General features: G+C 41.2%; 1 protein-coding gene across 4 annotated transcripts in view; it reads left to right on the forward strand.

Annotated features, from left to right (window-relative positions):
* LOC124622308 (peptidyl-prolyl cis-trans isomerase FKBP4-like) overlaps positions 1-21,993 on the forward strand; it is a 156,017-nt gene that overhangs the window by 67,521 nt on the left and 66,503 nt on the right. For all 4 annotated transcript variants that reach the window (XM_047147983.1, XM_047147982.1, XM_047147985.1 and 1 more), the window contains exon 6: positions 3,688-3,838. In XM_047147983.1, the coding sequence (XP_047003939.1) occupies positions 3,688-3,838 (151 nt within the window). The remainder of the gene's footprint in view (positions 1-3,687; positions 3,839-21,993) is intronic.

The following is a 21,993-nucleotide window of genomic DNA, read 5'->3' on the forward strand; positions in this document are numbered from 1 at the left end:
TTTTTTTTTTCGGGGTCAGCCAGCCATTGTAATCTGCTTTCTTGTTTTACTAACTTCTGTTTCTAGTGTCTCTGTTGTTTTCTGGTCCTCTTTTGTTCCTTTTAGGATTCATTGCCTTTCCTTTGTTCTTGCGGTTTTTCTTTTCTTTCCAATTTGTGTTATATGTTTGATATCCAGAAAATAGTGAGATATAAGAACAAACAAAATAACAGACTTTGTTCAGGTTGGGAATAAGTGTTCTCATTTGAAGACTCTGTTTCAAAGTGAAGATCTTTCCAGTGATGACTTTTTGTGTTCTAAATGTTTTGACAGAATAACAACAGTGACAGTATCAGAACAAGGTGAAGCCTCCCATGGTGCAGATGATGCAGATTTTGCATCAATAGATAAAAAATTAAATACCCTGAATCAGTCAACTACAGAGGTAGGTGTTAGCCCTGTTAAGAAACTGTGGTCAGTGAAGTGAGTCATAAGCTCTATGCATCAAGAAAGCCCAGAGAAATTACTAAAGCTATAGATGAATACACTACAGCAAAACTGACCACACTCTTCAAAGTAGACATTCCACCTTCAGAAGAAAATTAACCAAAGCAATCTTGCACCTCTTGCCAGGAATTTTTCACAAATATAAATTCAGCTGTTGGATATTGTGCATTCTTCAGTGAAAAGGTGCAAGTTTCAACTATTATTCGAGAGATATTTTCAAAGAAAACAATTTTGAACCACGTTCCATCAGTATCAAAGTACATGGTAGACAAATCAAGAAGTGTGAGGTCTGTAAAGGAGTCTTTGGAAGACCAGATCTCTATTATGGGCATTCTGTAGAAGCAGCTAAAGTTCAAATAGTGCTGACATTTTATGTGGAAGATAAATGGGACTGTTCTCACCAGAGTGCCAACAAAAGACACAATAACTGTAACAGCTGAAGGTCAAAAAGCTGTGAAAGTGAAGAGGTACATGACTCGCAGTATTAAAGAAACTTGTAATTTATATGAGCGACTATACAACTTCCCATATTGGAAGATAAAAATTTTGTGCACTACGACCTAAATGGATAGTTCCACACCCACCTAGATATGTCTGTTTACGTGTGTACTGCGCGAATTTTGAATTTTGTGTGGTAACTTTGAAGAACTTACTGGAGCATGTGACATGTGACACCTTGGTAGGGCGTGTGATGTAAAGTGAGAGACTTGTTTGTTTCAAGAATGTGGTGACTGCCCTGGAAAGGGAGGACTGTCTTTACAGGCACTTGGCCTGGAAGATGTAGCAGGTAACTCCGCAGAAATTACCTGTGCGACATGTGAGGAAAATAAACTAACGAAGAAAATGTTGCCTTTGACAGTTTTATTGATGAACTTGGTAAATGGTCAGTGAAAGCAGTAACACACCAGCATCTGAAGAAATTGCAACAACACATTCTGAAGAACTATGTTTAGTGCTTCACTGTGATTTTGCTGAGAACTGGTCAGCAATTCTCCCACAAGAAGTACAAGGACATCATTAGAGTAATGACCAGGTTTCAATTTTTATAGGAGTGACATATTTTCAGAATAAGACCACAAGTGTTGCAGCTGTAAGTGATGACACAGGACATGACTCGGCACATGCTTTGCTACCAATCTGCAAAATTCTTCAACTGAAAACAGGTGCAGAGAAGATCATCATCATTCTGATGGTGCTCCTAGTCATTTTAAAAATCGTTACCAACTTTTTGAATCAAGTAAGTCGCTTATGCCAACTGACTGGGTATACAGTGCTACTAGTCATGGGAAGGATCCTTGTGATGGTGTAGGAGGCCTGCTGAAGCACCAAGCTACAAAACATAATCTTTCAAAACCAAATACAGCTGTGATTCAGAATGCTCAGGATTTTATGAGGGTCATGAAATCTTACACATCCATGGCCTTCATTTTTTTGTCCAAAGAGGAAATCGAAGAATTTTGTGAGCAGAAAAAAGAACGCTCCACACAAACTACTCCTGTGAAGGGAATTCAGAAGACGCATTTTTGGACTCAAAGTGATAGGCGAACTCTTATTGCACGCACTTTAAGGAGCGAGAAAGAAGAAATTTCGTTCGTTCGGCCAACACCTCAGCAGCACCAGGATAATATTCAGATTCACAACCTGAGAAGGGGTGTGTGTGTGTGTGTGTGTGTGTGTGTGTGTGTGTGTGTGTGTGTGTGTGTGTGTGACCGGTGAATTTCGGAGATTATAGACAGCAGTTATGAGTTCAATGAAATTGTAGTGAACTTCATGCTACCACATGGACCAGCTGCTGGATATAGGTTTCCAGCTGAAGGACAGAAATGCTGCCATCAGTGCTAACTTCCTAGATTGTAAGTGCTCCAGTTGTTATTGGTTCAACAGGAAGGCATCACTCTATATCAAAGGAAGATACTGAAGCAGTGGAACACATTTTTAGTTCATTGTCTGGCTAATTTCAGTACAAAACTGAGGGCACAGGAGTTTGCTTAGATTGAAACCTTTTTAAGTCATGGATCTTTCACATACATTTTGGAACTATTTAAAATGCTTGAAAAATGAGTCTCTTGCTCATCTTGCAGAAATAAAATTATGTTAAATAAGGCTAGGTTTTGATTTATGTGATAATGTAATAAAACAGGTTCTATGTATGGAAAAAATTTCAGTTGTTTATAAAACCTGTTCAACATAAAAGTGGAAGCTCTCCTTTTCAGGGATTGTGAAACTATATGGTATTAATCGACAAGGGAAAAAATTCGGAACTTTATGGATTGGCATTTTTGAAAAAGAAATCCATAAATTATAAAAAAGTTCAGAACGCCATAGTAAAAGAACTTTGACGGATAAGTCCAAATGGAGGATTTCTTTGTAATCATAAAGCAATTATCTTTCAAATAAAAAAACTAACAAAATATTTAGAACTGTTCTAGAAATACAGAATTTTAAAACTTTTTCCAAGATTCGCATCTTCAAAATGGTATGCACAGTGTTATCTTTGGAGGGCTGTATCTCAGAGCAGAAATTTTTTGGAGAAAACAAAAAAAAAAGTGTTCCTTACTTAGTCCTTCATTTTAACATATATTAAATTCAATAACATCAGAGATTATGAAGGTGAGATTTTTTCCTAGCCTGCCTGAATTGATATGGACTATGCCTTTATCGATAATAAACAATGGAAAACCCATAGTGAAATAATAATATAAATTAGGTTTGATTGCTACTCGCAGCACAGAGAATGCAGTGAATGCATAATAGATAGAATTCTAATGAAGGATTTGGTCTGATAACTAAAGTATAACAGTCTAATATTAATTGTGCCAGTCTGCTATTAAATACATCCTCTGTATGGTGAAGAAGGGTCTATTCTAATTCATATTGATTGCATTGAGAAGCAACTGAAATCACTAAAATTAAGCAGAAACTCAGAGATCCTATGCTGTAGATCCCTAACATTCTATACAGAAATTGTGGGTTATATTCCTGTAACATTCATTCTTTTCCCTGTTAAATGATACAAGAACCATATTCCTATTACATTTATTTTGCAGTGTCATAAAAAGCAACCCAAAGTTGTGCCAATTCACAGCCAAGATCTGGGTGTGAAGAGGCCAGTGATGAAAGTGTACACTTTATTGCCTCTCTTGTCATTATGAAGAAAAATGAGCTAAATTGGTTTTTAATGGTTGTTTATTTTACTCCTAGGCAAAAGAAGCATGGTCTCTAGATGCTGATGAGAAAATTGAACAAGCAAAATTTTTCAAAGAGAAGGGAACGAATTATTTTAAAGCTGGCAAATATGCATTGGCTGTTAAAATGTATAAAAAAATAGTGAACTTCTTAGAGCATGAGACAGGTAAGTATTTGTTAGTGCTCCATCAGTAGAGTTTTAGTTATTACATTATACAAGACGGTCACATAAGTATTACAAAATGTTGAATCAGTTATTGGCATTGCGCAATGTACGTGTGATTGTGTGTGTGTGTGTGTGTGTGTGTGTGTGTGTGTGTGTGTGTGTGTGTGTGTCCTCCCAAACCCCTGAATAGATTTCAACCAAATTTGGTATGCAAAGAGTAAACTTCACAAGTATCAGCACTGTGAGGTTTTGTAGCCTCCAAAAGAAGTGTTAGATACAAACCAACATGTGTGTTTTCAGTCCCTGCCACACACTTTTCCCTGCATGACAGATGTGTTGTGTGGGAATCGGCCTGCCAAAATGGTTTTCCAGCCCCCAGTGTGTAGGCATATTAAATGTAGTAGTAGCATTGGCCACCCATATCCACCTGCTTTGTGCGGCACCCACACTCGAGGGATAAAAATCTTACTTAGTAGTACAAGATTGCCCCGCAGTTGATGTACATATTGATGGGTACTGTGGGGAGAAGGGGAGGGGCAGGGAAGGTTGAGAGTGGTAGACGAAAGGAGGACGTAGAGGGGGGGGGGGGGGGCAGCAGGAGGGGCTGGATACGTGTGAGGGGGCAGGAGGAGCGTTGTGACACTGAGAAAGAGAAAGCTGATGGAGATGAATGGTCATGGCAGGGGGGCAGGGGCAACCGATGAATATGGAGTGATGGGAGCAGGAGATCGATAATGTGAGGGGACAGAGGAGGTGGATAGCAAGAGAGGGGGAGGAGGTGGTGATGGGCAGAGAGAGATGGGGTTACAGGGAGAGCATTGTGGGGGGGGGGGGGGGGGGGGGAGATGTGAGATGGGCAGAGATGGAGAGTGCGGAGGAAGAGTTGGACATAGGGAGGGGAAGGAAGTATGATTGGAGAGAGGGGCTGGAAGAGATTGACAGAAGGAGAGAAATGGAGAAACAGACAGTTAGATGGAGGAGATGGACAGGTTGATGTGGTGGGCGGAGGAATGAGTCAGGCAGAGAGATGGGTCAGGAGGAGGTGGACACAAAGAGGGGATGTGTGCAGTATGTGTGTCGAACACGAGAATAAAAGGGCAGAACAGGTAACTGCATAAATAATTTTTCCATTGTACAACAGATGTTGCACTTGACGCTATGACACTCATTGACCTAGGTGTCATGGCATTGGGAACTCTGTCGCATGTTAGCTCCAGTAATTCTACAAATGAAGTTTATTTTTACTGCAGGGATACTTCTTACAGTTACATGCAGAATAAATAAATAAATAAATAAATGAAAAGTATTGATGATAAACATATCTCACGATGTAATGATTGAATGCAGGGTGTATTGCTATACAAGCTTTCGGATAAATTGTCAGATTTTGTAAGCTCGCCACCTTCTCTGTTCTGCAGCTCATTTGATGTGGATTATGGGGTAAAAAAAATCTCCACATGCAGATGTAACACTAAAAAGCTTTCTATTTTTTCTTGAGTTTTTTTGTATTTAATCAGTTAATGTAGTGACAAATATTGAACATACATTGCACCAATGCAACTATAAACAAACTATAGTTAATTGTCAGAAGCTGACAGGTTTTGGGTTCAAAGTACTGCTTATCAGACATTAGCAACAATATGAATAAATTCATGCTAGCAACAGCGTGAATAAATTTCCAGTTTCTGAATACAAGCTATCACCCATAAGTTTCAGTGCTACACAGTTGTGGATGACCCAAGTATACAGGCACCCACCACTGGTCCATTCACTGTGTTTTTTGCATCCAACAGCTCCTGCCTGATGCTAAAATGAACATGTGCAATAAAATACACACTTTTCAGTACATCAAATAAAAATTGAAGTGATGAATAACAGACGTAGAAGACTCAATGAAGCAAATTATTTGGGCGAAGTTCCTATGGTGAATGAAACTTGGGTATCATAGGGTATCAACGCCCTGACACTCCAGACATAATCCTCTGTTTTGCACACTGGATGTAAGGAAATTACCTGAAGTTTAAATGACATATCATGCACACTGAGGCAGTAAAGAAGCTTAAGAAACAGTTTTGGTTTCCTTACTAAGAATTTTAGCATGCATTCTTAATGACAACCATATTTTGCTTCTGATTATAGTTAGTTGTAAATGAATGTCATTTCTCCTATACACTGAAGAACTATGTCTTAAAGAACGCTATTAACCTTAAGAGAGTCTGTAAACCTCTTCAGCATATGGCCAGCACACATACTACTCTCACAAACAATACTGTTTTGCTCACATTTAACGTCACTTCCTTAAATAGGGCAGAGTGATTACGAAAAGACGAGGGAATCAATTAGTAAAGTGCACCAGATTTTTTATTTGTCTCTTCAACACAATATAAATAATTTTAAGTAAGTTTTGAGAGAGTTTTACAAAACTTATCTTTGAGCATAGTTTCAAAACTGCAAAATAATTTGCATTTAGCAACATGATTTAAGATAAAAAGTCTGTGTTCTCCACATTTATCATTATCCAGCTGCTTCCAGATTTCATGTAGTTAAGATCCTACACTTCATATTTCTCTTTAAAGTAAACTGTACAAAATAACTCGTATGCCTGTAAAGATGTCTCAATAATACTGCTTGACAATTGCCAGTTACATAACTTTAGTGGAGAATAAATAATTTCTTTCTTCTCTTGAACCTCTTTGCTACAAGTAAGTGTCTCCTTACATCTTAAAAGGCCACACTTATGCATGCATTTATGTGCTAAATAGCCAGCAAAATATGCTACTGAACACTGTTCAGAAGAAAGGGCTTTCTGAGTGGAAGACGGATATTCTTCAGCCTTGATGGTACTGACATGATCATCCACAGAGGAACAGGGAGTGTTACGGATCTCCACATTTCCAGAGCTGTTTAAGTGCTGAAGTTCATCTTCCTTTTCCATATCCCATGTGTTCAGTAATAGCGTCTTATCAGTGTCACTCACACAGTTTGAAACGTCAGTTAGCGAATTAATAGTGCTGGTTCGGAACAAACACCTTGGTGTTCTTGCTGTTGGGTTCCAATTTCTGATGGGACTCTGGAAATAAATTCTCTAGGTCATCTTGCTTCAACCTGCTGTTCAGTAAAAACTTAACACGAACAGTTTGTTCTTCTAAAAAGAACTGAGCCGCATCATTAACAAACAGTCTATCAGTCCTGTAATGCATGGCGGTGTTGTGATTTTACCTGTCATTTTGTCACTTCTGCAATTTGTGTTGTCTGACCTATTGTAGCCATTACTAGTGGACATTGTTGTAGTAATGAACCTCTACATGAATTAGAGGAAAACGCTGTGCTGGGCATTGTTGTAGTAATGAATCCCTATATGGATTAGATGAAATTGCTGTCCTGCTATTCAAAACAGCAAACAAATTGCTCATAAATTCGATAAAACCACATGTGTTTTCAGCTACATCGCTCTGCAAATCTTTGGTCCCTGTACGTGTTGTGACAGCTGCAGCAATAGTGACTGAGGATTTAAACTGCCATTTTCATGTTCATTCTTCAATGAATCAGGTTGTAAATGATGGTCAGTGGGTTTTAACAACTTCCTGCTTTTTTTTTTTTTTTTTTTTTTTTTTTTTTTTTTTTTCATCTGGTTGGTATTATGTGCCAGTGTAATGTCTTCAAACGAAACAACAGCATTGTTGAAAATTGTGTTACTAATAAGCAGATTGTTTTGTATGATTTGTTATATATATCTCTGGAGCATCATAAGTAGCAAGTACTCACTATCCATTTACACTGAAATAAAGTCTTTCTGGTGTAACCTATAAATGCTTGGCAGGCTTTGATTGCTGGCTTTCTGATCACAAACGACCAATTTTGTTTTGCTGTAAAATAATTAGCTCCTGTAGGAGTCCCAATAAATCCACATATTTAGTCCTGAATTAGACATAAAATATGAAATAGGCAATTTCCAATTACTGTGGATACTCAAATCATAAAAAAACGTGCATAATCAGCAGGAAGTGGTTTCCTTCCCCTATTGCCCAAATCCTCTAGACCTACTAAACCTGAATCTTGGTGTATTCAAATGCTACATTATCAACACCTCATCATACACATGTCCTCATGCACCTGTTTTGTGCCTCATATTTCTTACCAGGTTGCCTAAAAAGATTTTGTTAAAGCATTGTAGAAATTTTGTAGCACCAATCAATCATCCAATTGCACATTTTTGGTAAATGATGCTCTGCGTTTAAATTTCCTTCTCAGGTATAATGAGCAACCAATGAAAAGCCTCAACCAACGTATGTGCAAAGTTTTGGAGTAATCCTAAAGAAGCTTGGAGCTGCAGTTCAGGTTTATGTGCACTATCTCAACATATTTCACAATTACATAAAAATTCAGGTACCGACATCCTCATTTTCCTACCCCTTTTTGCTTTCTTTGTCAAAAACGGCCGGAAAAATAATCCTGTCTCAATATCAAAGATTTACATTCACACTACCAGTGCTGTTGAACCTGTATGAGAATATTTTTTCAACAAAAAGCTACTTAGTAGAGTTGGTACACGAAGCTCATTCTCTTGTCCTCTCTTTTGTAACCACTTGTTCATGATTGGTAATGAATGCTGGTGATTTGTCTTTGAATGCTGAATTGCTTGTGTTCACTTCCATTCCCTGTGTGCTGAATTGCTTGTGTTCACTTCCATTCACTGTGGTGTAACTAATGCTTCATACTGGTTCACTCATGTTCGGTGTTGTACACATCAGGCATTACAACGTGGAAATCGTGTATGATGATTTTTTCCTTGGCTGGGGATCACAGTCATAATATACTTTTTAAATGAAATCACTGCCACCATTAGACTGGAAGTTTTTATTATTCATTTATTTCACTGTGGCAATTTCAGCTGTAAAGCCAATTTCAAGTGCAAGGTTGCAACTTTGTACTGCTCCTATCATTGTATTGTTTACCGAATGGTTTCACATTATGCCCTGCAACTTTTGTTTTATACCTTGCGCTTGAAAATGGCTCTACAGCTGAAACTGCAGTTGTGAAATAAAAAATGTAAATGATGGCAGTGATTTCATTTAAATACATTGTATGATTTGTGGGTAGGAAGCGCAGTTGTCACTTTACATCAACTTGTAAGATCAACAAAATGTGGACAGTATTGAGTGCTTAGGGTGAGGTTGGCGGTTTGTACAGGAGGAGATGGACAGGCAGAGGGGGAAGGAGCAGACAGACGGAGGGAGGAGGTGATCTGCATAATATGTGTTGAACTCATACACTGACGAAGGCGCAGAGAACAATGTACTCAATCACTTAATCTCCTTGAAGAGTTTGTCCTCTCCACCCCCCCCCCCCCCCCCCCAAATCTCACTCCATATAGTTGTACTAGTACTTCAATGCAATGTACAAATTAATTCCAGCTGTACAGAGCTGCAATAAATGATTCATTCGTTTTCAAGGATCTGTGTTTTCCAAAGTGTGACTTGTACAAAACTGGTGCATGAATAGAACTGTAAACCCACCAAGTTTACGTTTCGCACTCTACAAATGTTCTAAGAGTGCTGCCCTGCTCTCATGGCACACGTCCAAGCAGTAGTCTAGTTTGTTCCATATCTGTGGTCATCACAGCAGCATTCAAGCACTCTGAGCATATCCACAGTCCTTAATGTACACACAAAGAAAAATTCATAAGGTGTTGGAGCAGACGACTTGGAGGGCCAAGGCTGTAGTGCGACATCATCTTCACCACTACACCCAACAGTGATGTGGAAGTTCATTGTTTAGGTAGTGATGATCATTGATGATGCTCCAATGTGGGTGGTGCTCCATTTTGTTGGAAGATGAAATTCTTGGAATCAGCAGTCAGTTGTGGAAACAGCATCAGTTGCAAGTGCAGCTCCATCTGTGACAATGCACAGAAAACATTAAACTTCGGTTAACTTTATTCATGCGCCACAATTTTTGTGAGGATGTTCAGTGTCTCACACTGTCGCATTTGGGCTATTAACATTTCCATGTAAATGGGAGGTCGCTTTGTTGCTAAATATCAACTTGGAGGTGGAAATGATCATCCTTGAGTTCCTCCTCCATTGTGATGCAAAATTGGAGGTACCCCCCATAATATTCCAGTTGTAATTGTTGCAAGAGTTGCAGTTGGTATGGTTTGAAATATAACTGCCATCGTAAAATATTTCTACACAGTTTTCTGCATTATTTAAAGTTCGTCGCTTGTGTGGATCGTTGGTTTGTTTCGGTCTGCATACAAAATTCTCCCTCACCCTCTCCACAGTTGCATCTGATACACTTTCTTGCTTGATTGGTACTTTTCTGTTTACATGGCAGTTTTTTCCCATAATTCCTTCTGAATGTGTATGCTACATTGTTTTAAAAGATAAACATCTTGCAGATTCCAGTGCACAAAAACTCTTTCTTGCTTTGTTGCCATTTTGTCAATATGGTCTACTCATAACAACAGCTGGTGGGCACAATGCAAACTTGGTGAGTGTATAGTTCCATTCACACGTCGGTCACATTTGTACATATAATACTTTGAAAAGCATAGAACTTGGAAATGAATCGTTTATAGCAGCCGTGCATTATCTTACTCTAGATGATTATGGTTGTTATTCATTGTTAACAATAATAGTACTAATAACACAAATACGCTAATTTTATCAATTTCTGCTTATATTTATTTTTTGGTGGTTTGTAGTTAATCTGCCTGTGTGCTGATTACAGATATCGCATCTGCTTTGCCGCAGTTTCAATGGTTTAGTGTATGTGATTTCTTTACACTGCAGTAGTAAAGAGTATATAAAATAATGAAATAATTGGGCATCATTACTTTAGTATATTCAGTGTCATTACTTCTGTAATTTGCTAATGAAAACTCAAAAAGTGTCATTGTAAGCACAGCACACACATGTAAAAGAATGTTAACTGTTGGTGTCCCCAGCATAATCACAACTAAACTGAAAATTCAATAAGAAGTGAAGATTTGTTGTCCTTATTCTTTTATGGGCAGCTATCTCTTTGTTACAAACCAGTCCCTAAATATGGTCATTCATCATAACACAGTCCCATTTTTCTTTATATCTGCTTTCCATGTCTTTGAGAAAGCACTCTCCATGTTCTTCACTTAAGTCTCTCAAGTTTTCCCTAAAGAAGTCCAGGTGTGGATGAAGCATGTGCAGCTCGAGAAACTTTCTACAACCAAGAGTTCTATATCATTCAATGAGGGATTTAAACTGTCCATTACATGTCTCACTTTGATTCTGCACAAGAAATCCAGTTACTGAAGCATGAAAGGCTTCCCATTCTTTTTTTCTTTATGTCAGACATTTTTTGTGTCAGTTCATCACTATTCAACATTGAACAAATCTGAAGCCCTGTGAAAATGCAGCCCACAGTTTTAGCTAGTGACAAGTTAGGAAACATTTGCTTTTTAAACTGTCACTGGATCAACTGTTTAACCAGTCTGTGTTTTATATGCAGAGTCTGTAGCAAGACCTTATCCCATGGTACAAGAGCTGGATTTATTACATTGTAACTGTCTGGAATTAGATTTTTTTTCTTTCTGGTCATACCATTTGTACACAGTGTTTGCTTGTTGACCAAACTATCCCAGAGTCAGAGATTTTGTGAATCCACTTTGTAAACCCAATAGGAAACTAAGCATTTTTAAGTCACCACCTACGTGACCCAGTCAAATTAATGGGGCCACTGTTTATGTTAGATGTCAGTGTGCAATAATCACTCACAGATGGTAAATGGGAGCTGTAGCACAGGAGGGTATACAAAGCGAGGTGGGGGTCGCGGAAAATGGTGCAGTCATTGTCTTAATGTGGAAACGGATTGTTTTATGTGACTTCCAAAAGGGCATGATCATTGGTTTTTCGTCCAAAAATGGAAATATTTCCAAAATAGTTAATATTTCCCTGAACTCTTTACATGCTGCAACAGGGTATATACGACCCGGGACAACTGGGAAAACCTCGGGAATTTTTTCATCCGGGAGAAAACTGGGAAAAACCTGGGAATTTTTCAGAGTTCCTGGAATTTTTCATTGATTTAGCTTTCAGTTAAATTTTTGTAATTTTGAATGGTAAGAATTGCTGCTCTAGCAAAGAATGTTACTGTATCCTGCTACTGGAGAATGATACTGCAGCAATAAAATATTAACAAGAGGGGGGAAAAAAATAAAACTTAAATGGCAAAGTAACTGCGCCATTTGCAACAACAAAACACCGCGCACGCACAAGCGTCTGCAAACAGCAAATATATGTCAAGGCCTTATGGTGAAGACTATGTAATACTTCGTAACAATAAATTGTTTTCTTTGAGCGTGACGTCACAACTGTTTACATTAGGTTCATTTGAGCAGTTGCCAGCGGGCTCATCCGCATGCGAAGTTGACTAGCGTATAAGCAATACCTTCTCCTGCTTCCCGCTACTTGAAATGTGGCTGTTAGTTGTGTCGGCAGCAAACAGCCAGACGCTAACGAGAAAATTTTTTCTCGCTCGCCCTATCTGCCACATTCGCGCATGTGCACAGTTCTCTGAGTTGTAGTGGGGAGGGGGTTATTTTCCACCTGACCCCTGTTTGCATCAAGTGATTTCACTACTTCCTCTTAGTTTACAGCTCCCACATCAAATTAAAACAAAACGGATTTCTGCAGCCCGGAGCTATCAAATGAATTGTAATACATTCACATAATTACGGAGGGCAATAATATATTATTAGTTCCAGTTTTCTGATTTTATTTCCAAATTATTAGCAGTCAAGCATTAATCGCCTTGTGGAACAATGAAGTTATTTTTGTAAGTTTGCTAAAGAGAAATTTGGCTTTATTAATCTTTTCACTGAGGCAATTAATTTATTTTAAACAAAGTGTTTCGTTCCACATTACTGGATAGTTCCAACTGTTCGCTGAATTTCAAGTGCACGTTTTCATCTTCTGCCGTGTATGGCCTTATGCCATAATAAAGAACCAAATATGAGATGGTACTGTACTCGTACTCCAAGAAAATTTACAGCCCAAAAACCACACTGAAAAGCCTAATATCAGATGGGACCTGCTTCATTGTGGATCTGGAAAAAAAACAATGTGCACTTCAAGCCCAATTATGCATTTTAGTATGGTTCACGAAAATCCGATGCTTTTGGAGTATCCTCTGATGTCCTGTATCTTTTATGGCGTAATGTAAGCTCTCTTAGTGCTTTATACATGCAGAATTCCTACACCACTGCAGCTGTGCACGCGCATTAATGCCTGTTTCCTGGCACCCTCTGGCAGCTGCTAAATCGAATCTATTTCTTACAGTCTCGGGATAGTATTGCGAACTGTGGTTCGAAAAGCGTTACTTTTAAAGTAAATTTATTTTTACGCAAGATGAATTATGTTACGTGTGAGAAAGTGTGATGAATTTCTTAAATCACAGAGCGTTTAAAAGTGAACGCTTTGAGGACCAGCCACGTACAGGAATTTCGAGCCCGGGAGACCAGACACTTATGTCATTATTGTAAATTTGCTGGCACATTTGTGTGACGTGTCTTAAAGTGTAACACACACAAAAAAGATCAATATTACATGTGAAAACTTAGCTTATTAATATTCGAGACCAATATTATATGTGAAAACTTAACTTTTCTTGTAGCTGTGGGATGTATATTAAGGTAAACCATTAACTTTTCCTCTTTTTGTGTTCGCACTACGTAACAGTGATCTTGCTATTGCCTGACTACATCACGTGTCCTATGCTCTGAATATCTGCTGTCATCGGCTGGCGAGATCACATGGCATGAGATATGATTAGCTTACAAAAGGACATCGCAATCTCGATTTCAGTGCTCCGGAAACTAACATGCTGTGTTTGGTACAATTCGAATTTATACTTTCGTAATACTAAAATCTGCAGTGTTTATGTTGCTGCACCTCAAAGGTCTTTCCAAAACTTCTCTTTTTTTTCTTTTTTTTTTTTTTTTTTTTTTTTTTTTTTTTTTTCATCAAAAGTATATCGAAAACTTCTCTCCCCCGTTCTTTTTCTTCTTTTTTTCCTCTCTTCGGGAAGTTCTATGCTAGTGTTAAAACGTTAATCATTCAAAGGAGTGATAAGTTTTACAGTTCCAAAGGAAAAATCTACAGAAAACTTAGCATGGAAAAAATGTATTCTCGCCCACGAAAAAGTATATTTTTTAAATGGGGTATCTGGGAAAAACCCGGGAATTTCTTTTTCTTGTCCACGTATACACCCTGTGCAATGGTTAGAGTATAACATGCATCGCAAAATGGCGTTACCAAAATCCGATGCCAAAACAACTGTGAAGCACCACAGGCTATAGGTGACTTGGGTGAACAACAGCTGAGGAGATATATGCAGGCAAATAGATGTGCAGCTGTTGAGCAACGGACTGGCCAGATGAAGCAGGGAGCTACCAACAGTGTCTCATCAATGACCATTTCATATGGGCCTACCCAGAAAGTGCCTGGTTCACACACACATGCTCACTGCTGTTCTTCGATGATGAGAGTTTGGATTTGCACACCAGTACTGCAACTGGACATCAACTGAGTGGCCACAGCTGGCTGGCTATTTCAGATGAAGCAAATTTTATGCTCCATCGGGTAGAAGGCAATCACTATGTATGGCGTGAAACATCTGAAAGCAATCACTTGGCAACAATAGTTGGAAGGCTCCAGACTGAAGGAGGGGACATTATGCTCTTGAGAAGGTTTTTGTGGCATTCCCTGGGCGAACTCGTCATTTTGGAAGGCACAATGGATCAACACGAATATGCCTCTATCCTTGGCCACCAAGTGCACTCCTACATGCAATTTGTCTTTCCTTGACACGATAGCATCTACTAGCAGGACAATGCAACATGTAACACAGCTTGCATTGTTCATGTGTGTTTCAAAGAGCACCAGGATAAGTTTACAGTACTGCCATTGTCACCAAACTCCACCTATTTAAACCCAGGCAAGAATCAGTGGGACCACCTCAGTTGGTCTGTTCATTCCGTGGGTCCCTCAGCCGAGAAACCTAACACAATTGGCCATGGCGTTGGAGTTGAGATGGCTCCACACCCCTGTCAGTATCTTCTAGAACCTCGTTGACTCTCTTTCTGCACATCTTGCAGTGGTCCACACTGCAAAAGGTGGTTTTTCAAGCTTCTTGATGGCGATCACATTAATGTGATAGTCATACAGAATTTTTTTCAGCACCAAATTCACACGGGAGTAATTTTCCTCCAGATGGACAGTGTGTGCAGCTGGAATAGATGGATGCAGGTTTCCATTGTGTGACAGTATGCTCTTTAAACTACTTTTGGAACTGTCCATAAACAAATGCCACTTGTTTGGTGTGTACAGAAAACTGTTTTGATCAAACAGACCACTTATGTCAGAACAGTAAAACAGAGAATCTTGTGTTACAAAGTAGCTTGAAAACTGTGTGTGTCTGATTTTATACTTCAATATTTTACTGGAAGGAAGTAGAATGTTCCACTCTTTAATCCTTTGACTGTTCTGGACATGTTAATGCATCCCCTGGCCTGCGGTGCCCTGGCTGCATTTACCTCTACCTTCAGTCCTTTTGTCCGTGCTCTAGAATGCTGCATTTGTGATCTCAACGTGTTAACATGGCAAGCCACTTGGGTCTCTGTGTGTTCTGGACCTGTCAATACTCGAGGCACTTAAAGGTCAGGTAAAGCAGCTAAGTAGCTGCATTTCAGCCCTGGTGCTCAGATGCTCTTCATTGATCAGCATCTGTGTATTTGCTGCCGTGATCTTGTGTTGCTGTTTTCATCTTCGTTTATGATTGAGAAAATGGCATGCTGTTGTGGTTGTACAGATGAAGAAATCGTGAAGATGGTGACAGGCAATTACACATGATACTTGATGTCACAGTTTAAAAGAAACTGAAGTAATCAGACGCCTCATTATAAAGACCATTGCAGTAGTGTTGCTGTACAGAGTAATTGACAAGCTAATATCATTACGTGCAGCTATAATGCATTCCATAAGTTGTAAATAAATACATCTTGTGACATAACAACAAGCAGATTTTGATTAAAGCTGTGTGTCCCACATAGAATATCGTAAATACTAATGTGTACAGTGCCAAAACATTCTTTGTTGATGAGATATTAAATGTTGTAGAAAAGTTCATCTTCCCACTGAAAAAAAATTGCAGTTACTTCTGTATGTCAATAGATAAAAAAAAGTTTTGAGTATTAATCATATGGCAATACACACACTTGTTTCGATATCTTGAACCATTAATACACTCCTGGAAATTGAAATAAGAACACCGTGAATTCATTGTCCCAGGAAGGGGAAACTTTATTGACACATTCCTGGGGTCAGATACATCACATGATCACACTGACAGAACCACAGGCACATAGACACAGGCAACAGAGCATGCACAATGTCGGCACTAGTACAGTGTATATCCACCTTTCGCAGCAATGCAGGCTGCTATTCTCCCATGGAGACGATCGTAGAGATGCTGGATGTAGTCCTGTGGAACGGCTTGCCATGCCATTTCCACCTGGCGCCTCAGTTGGACCAGCGTTCGTGCTGGACGTGCAGACCGCGTGAGACGACGCTTCATCCAGTCCCAAACATGCTCAATGGGGGACAGATCCGGAGATCTTGATGGCCAGGGTAGTTGACTTACACCTTCTAGAGCACGTTGGGTGGCACGGGATACATGCGGACGTGCACTGTCCTGTTGGAACAGCAAGTTCCCTTGCCGGTCTAGGAATGGTAGAACAATGGGTTCGATGACGGTTTGGATGTACCGTGCACTATTCAGTGTCCCCTCGACGATCACCAGTGGTGTACGGCCAGTGTAGGAGATCGCTCCCCACACCATGATGCCGGGTGTTGACCCTGTGTGCCTCGGTCGTATGCAGTCCTGATTGTGGCGCTCACCTGCACGGCGTCAAACACGCATACGACCATCATTGGCACCAAGGCAGAAGCGACTCTCATCGCTGAAGACGACACGTCTCCATTCGTCCCTCCATTCATGCCTGTCGCGACACCACTGGAGGCGGGCTGCACGATGTTGGAGCGTGAGCGGAAGACGGCCTAACGGTGTGCGGGACCGTAGCCCAGCTTCATGGAGACGGTTGCGAATGGTCCTCGCCGATACCCCAGGAGCAACAGTGTCCCTAATTTTCTGGGAAGTGGCGGTGCGGTCACCTACGGCACTGCGTAGGATCCTACGGTCTTGGCGTGCACCCGTGCGTCGCTGCGGTCCGGTCCCAGGTCGACGGGCACGTGCACCTTCCGCCGACCACTGGCGACAACATCGATGTACTGTGGAGACCTCACGCCCCACGTGTTGAGCAATTCGGCGGTACGTCCACCTGGCCTCCCGCATGCCCACTATACGCCCTCGCTCAAAGTCCGTCAACTGCACATACGGTTCACGTCCACGCTGTCGCGGCATGCTACCAGTGTTAAAGACTGCGATGGACCTCCGTATGCCACGGCAAACTGGCTGACACTGACGGCGGCGATGCACAAATGCTGCGCAGCTAGCGCCATTCGACGGCCAACACCGCGGTTCCTGGTGTGTCCGTTGTGCCGTGCGTGTGATCATTGCTTGTACAGCCCTCTCGCAGTGTCCGGAGCAAGTATGGTGGGTCTGACACACCGGTGTCAATGTGTTCTTTTTTTCCATTTCCAGGAGTGTAAATTATGACGAGTGCTACAACCACGTAGTTCATGTTGCGCTGGGCCAGAACATAAGTGCAACATGTAAGCACAAATATTTTCAGAACAGTGATATATATATATATATATAATTTTTCCCACGTGGAATGTTTCCTTCCGCTCTGCTCACAGCTTTAAATACAATTTCAGTATGTTATCTGCATTTCAAACATCACAGTCACTGATGTAAAATGAACCATATGCAATGGTTTTTGACCTATGCAAAAATCTTATGATTTTGTTCAGTTTAACTTGTTGTAGCACAGTAACTATAATGAAGAACAAAAAGAAATTCAGTCCTTTATCGACCGAAAATATACTGTAGGATGTGAAAGAACCAAATCTTTTCACCAAATAGTATTCTTAGCCCTTTCAGACCTGAATTTTTTCTGGAGTAAGGAAAATCTTTATTTATGCTCTTAGGTGATTATTTAGTGAAAATATGTACTCATTTTCAAAACATACTTTCACATTTGGCTTCACTTTATGGACTAAAATAACTAATTAAGAATTATTTTATATTGTAATAAATAGCAAAATGATCATTCAATAATTGCCATGCAAAATAACAATAACAGTATTCAATTATACAGTGGAATACAATGAACCAACCACATCCGTATAGTCTGGTGATCACGAGCTGCTGTGCAGTGTTTCATTGACTTGTCGATATTTTCGTAGTGATGGCCAATAGTTGGCAGCACTTGCCCATGATGAAAAGGTTGAACATTCACAAATGTGTACCTCAGGTTTCCATTGGAGAAAAATACTTCAGTTGCAACTAAGACACAGTAAAAGTTAAATGTCCACAATTGTAGCTAGAGGGTCTGAAAGGGTTAAAACTGGATAATAAGTAATTCATTAGCAGCCTGCATAGCTGCTACAACTGCGTCATTAATTCATTAACAGAATCATGAAATTTGAACAAAACTGTTATTACTTCGGTTCCCAACAACTGCTGATGTATTAGAGTGATAATCCTGGTAGATTCATCCTTTCCTTGATTTGTTACAGTTCTGAATATATATATATATATATATATATATATATATATATAAAAAACAAAGATGAGGTGACTTACCGAACAAAAGCGCTGGCAGGTCGATAGACACACAAACAAACACAAACATACACACAAAATTCAAGCTTTCGCAACAAACTGTTGCCTCATCAGGAAAGAGGGAAGGAGAGGGGAAGACGAAAGGAAGTGGGTTTTAAGGGAGAGGGTAAGGAGTCATTCCAATCCCGGGAGCAGAAAGACTTACCTTAGGGGGAAAAAAGGATGGGTATACACTCGCGCGCGCACACACACACACACACACACACACACACACACACACACACACATCCATCCACACATACACAGACACAAGCAGACATTTGTAAAGGCAAAGAGTTTGGGCAGAGATGTCAGTTGAGGCGGAAGTACGGAGGCAAAGATGTTGAAAGACAGGTGAGGTATGAGCGGCAGCAACTTGAAATTAGCGGAGGTTGAGGCCTGGTGGATAACGAGAAGAGAGGATATACTGAAGGACAAGTTCCCATCTCCGAAGTTCTGACAGGTTGGTGTTAGTGGGAAGTATCCAGATAACCCGGACGGTGTAACACTGTGCCAAGATGTGCTGGCCGTGCACCAAGGCATGTTTAGCCACAGGGTGATCCAGATCATGAAGATGTCATCAATAAATTTGCACCAAACTTTACCCAGGCCTGCCAACCCAAAGTTTGGTACAGATTTATTGATGACATCTTCATGATGTAGACTCACAGTGAAGAACAACTCCAGAATTTCCTCTCCAACCTCAGCTCCTTTGGTTCCGTCCGATTCACCTGGTCCTACTCCAAATCGCATGCCACTTTCCTTGACGTTGACCTCCATCTGTCCAATGGCCAGCTTCACACGTCCGTCCACATCAAATCCACCAACAAGCAACAGTACCTCCATTATGACAGCTGCCACCCATTCCACATCAAACGGTCCCTTCCCTACAGCCTAGGTCTTCGTGGCAAACGAATCTGCTCCAGTCCGGAATCCCTAAACCATTACACCAACAACCTGAAAACAGCTTTCACATCCCGCAACTACCCTCCCGACCTGGTACAGAAGCAAATAACCAGAGCCACTTCCTCGTCCCCTCAAACCCATAACCTCCCACAGAAGAACCACAAAAGTGCCCCACTTGCGATAGGATACTTTCCGGGACTGGATCAGACTCTGAATGTGGCTCTCCAGCAGGGATACGACTTCCTCAAATCCTGCCCTGAAATGAGATCCATCCTTCATGAAATCCTCCCCACTCCACCAAGAGTGTCTTTCCGCCGTCCACCTAACCTTCGTAACCTCTTAGTTCATCCCTATGAAATCCCGAAACCACCTTCCTTACCCTCTGGCTCCTACCCTTGTAACCGCCCCCGGTGTAAAACCTGTCCCATGCACCCTCCCACCACCACCTACTCCAGTCCTGTAACCCAGAAGGTGTACACGATCAAAGGCAGAGCCACGTGTGAAAGCACCCACGTGATTTACCAACTGACCTGCCTACACTGTGAAGCTTTCTATGTGGGAATGACCAGCAACAAACTGTCCATTCGCATGAATGGACACAGGCAGACAGTGTTTGTTGGTAATGAGGCTCACCCTGTGGCTAAACATGCCTTGGTGCACAGCCAGCACATCTTGGCACAGTGTTACACCGTCCGGGTTATCTGGATACTTCCCACTAACACCAACCTGTCAGAACTCTGGAGATGGGAACTTGTCCTTCAGTATATCCTCTCTTCTCGTTATCCGCCAGGCCTCAACCTCCGCTAATTTCAAGTTGCCGCCGCTCATACCTGACCTGTCTTTCAACATCTTTGCCTCTGTACTTCCGCCTCGACTGACATGTCTGCCCAAACTCTTTGCCTTTACAAATGTCTGCTTGTGTCTGTGTATGTGCGGATGGATATATATGTGTGTTTGTGTGTGTGTGTGTGTGTGTGTGTGTGTGTGTGTGTGTGCGCGTGAGTGTATACGTGTCCTTTTTTCCCCCTAAGGTAAGTCTTTCCGCTCCCGGGATTGGAATGACTCCTTACCCTCTTCCTTAAAACCCACATCGGAGAGGGAAAGATGAAAGGATGTGGGTTTTAAGGGAGAGGGTAAGGAGTCATTCCAATCCCGGGAGCGGAAAGACTTACCTTAGGGGGAAAAGAGGACGGGTATACACTCGCATACATACACATATCCATCCACACATACACAGACACAAGCAGACATTTGTAAAGGCAAAGAGTTTGGGCAGACATGTCAGTCGAGGCGGAAGTACATAGGCAAAGATGTTGTTGAATGACAGGTGAGGTATGAGCGGCGGCAACTTGAAATTAGCGGAGGTTGAGGCCTGGATGTTAACGAGAAGAGAGGATATACTGAAGGGCAAGTTCTCATCTCCGGAGTTCTGACAGGTTGGTGTTAGTGGGAAGTATCCAGATAACCCGGATGGTGTAACACTGTGCCAAGATGTGCTGGCCGTGCACCAAGACATGTTTAGCCACAGGGTGATCCTCATTACCAACAAACACTGTCTGCCTGTGTCCATTTCATGCGAATGGACAGTTTGTTGCTGGTCATTCCCACATAGAAAGCTTCACAGTGTAGGCAGGTCAGTTGGTAAATCACGTGGGTGCTTTCACACGTGGCTCTGCCTTTGATCGTGTACACCTTCCGGGTTACAGGACTGGAGTAGGTGGTGGTGGTGGGAGGGCGCATGGTTCAAATGGCTTTGAGCACTATGGGACTCAACTGCGGAGGTCATTAGTCCCCTAGAACTTAGAACTAGTTAAACCTAACTAACCTAAGGACATCACAAACATCCATGCCCGAGGCAGGATTCGAACCTGCGACCGTAGCGGTCTTGCGGTTCCAGACTGCAGCGCCTTTAACCGCACGGCCACTTCGGCCGGCGAGGGCGCATGGGACAGGTTTTACACCGGGTGGGGGGGGGGGGGGGGGGGGGCGGTTACAAGGGTAGGAGCCAGAGGGTAGGGAAGGTGGTTTGGGGATTTCATAGGGATGAACTAAGAGGTTACGAAGGTTAGGTGGACGGCGGAAAGACACTCTTGGTGGACTGGGGAGGATTTCATGAAGGATGGATCTCATTTCAGGGCAGGATTGGAGGAAGTCGTGTCCCTGCTGGAGAAATATGACAGCAGGTTTATGGAAAAGTAACTGTGAAAGAACACTGAAGTTACTGACATGACTCGAAAATGACACTTTGCGTTCATCGTAGGCTTCTAACAACCTAGTAAAAACTCCCAAGAAAGGTGTAAATCTGAGACATGACACAATATTAACATTCCTGCATGTTTATCTATGCAGTGATTCATTTCTATAGGAGTTTTATTGTGAAAAATTTAAGTTGTTAGAGTAACTATAATTATTTTATATTTGTGGCG

This window comes from Schistocerca americana, chromosome 7, assembly GCF_021461395.2.
Source record: "Schistocerca americana isolate TAMUIC-IGC-003095 chromosome 7, iqSchAmer2.1, whole genome shotgun sequence".
NCBI classification, from domain to species: Eukaryota; Metazoa; Arthropoda; class Insecta; order Orthoptera; family Acrididae; genus Schistocerca; species Schistocerca americana.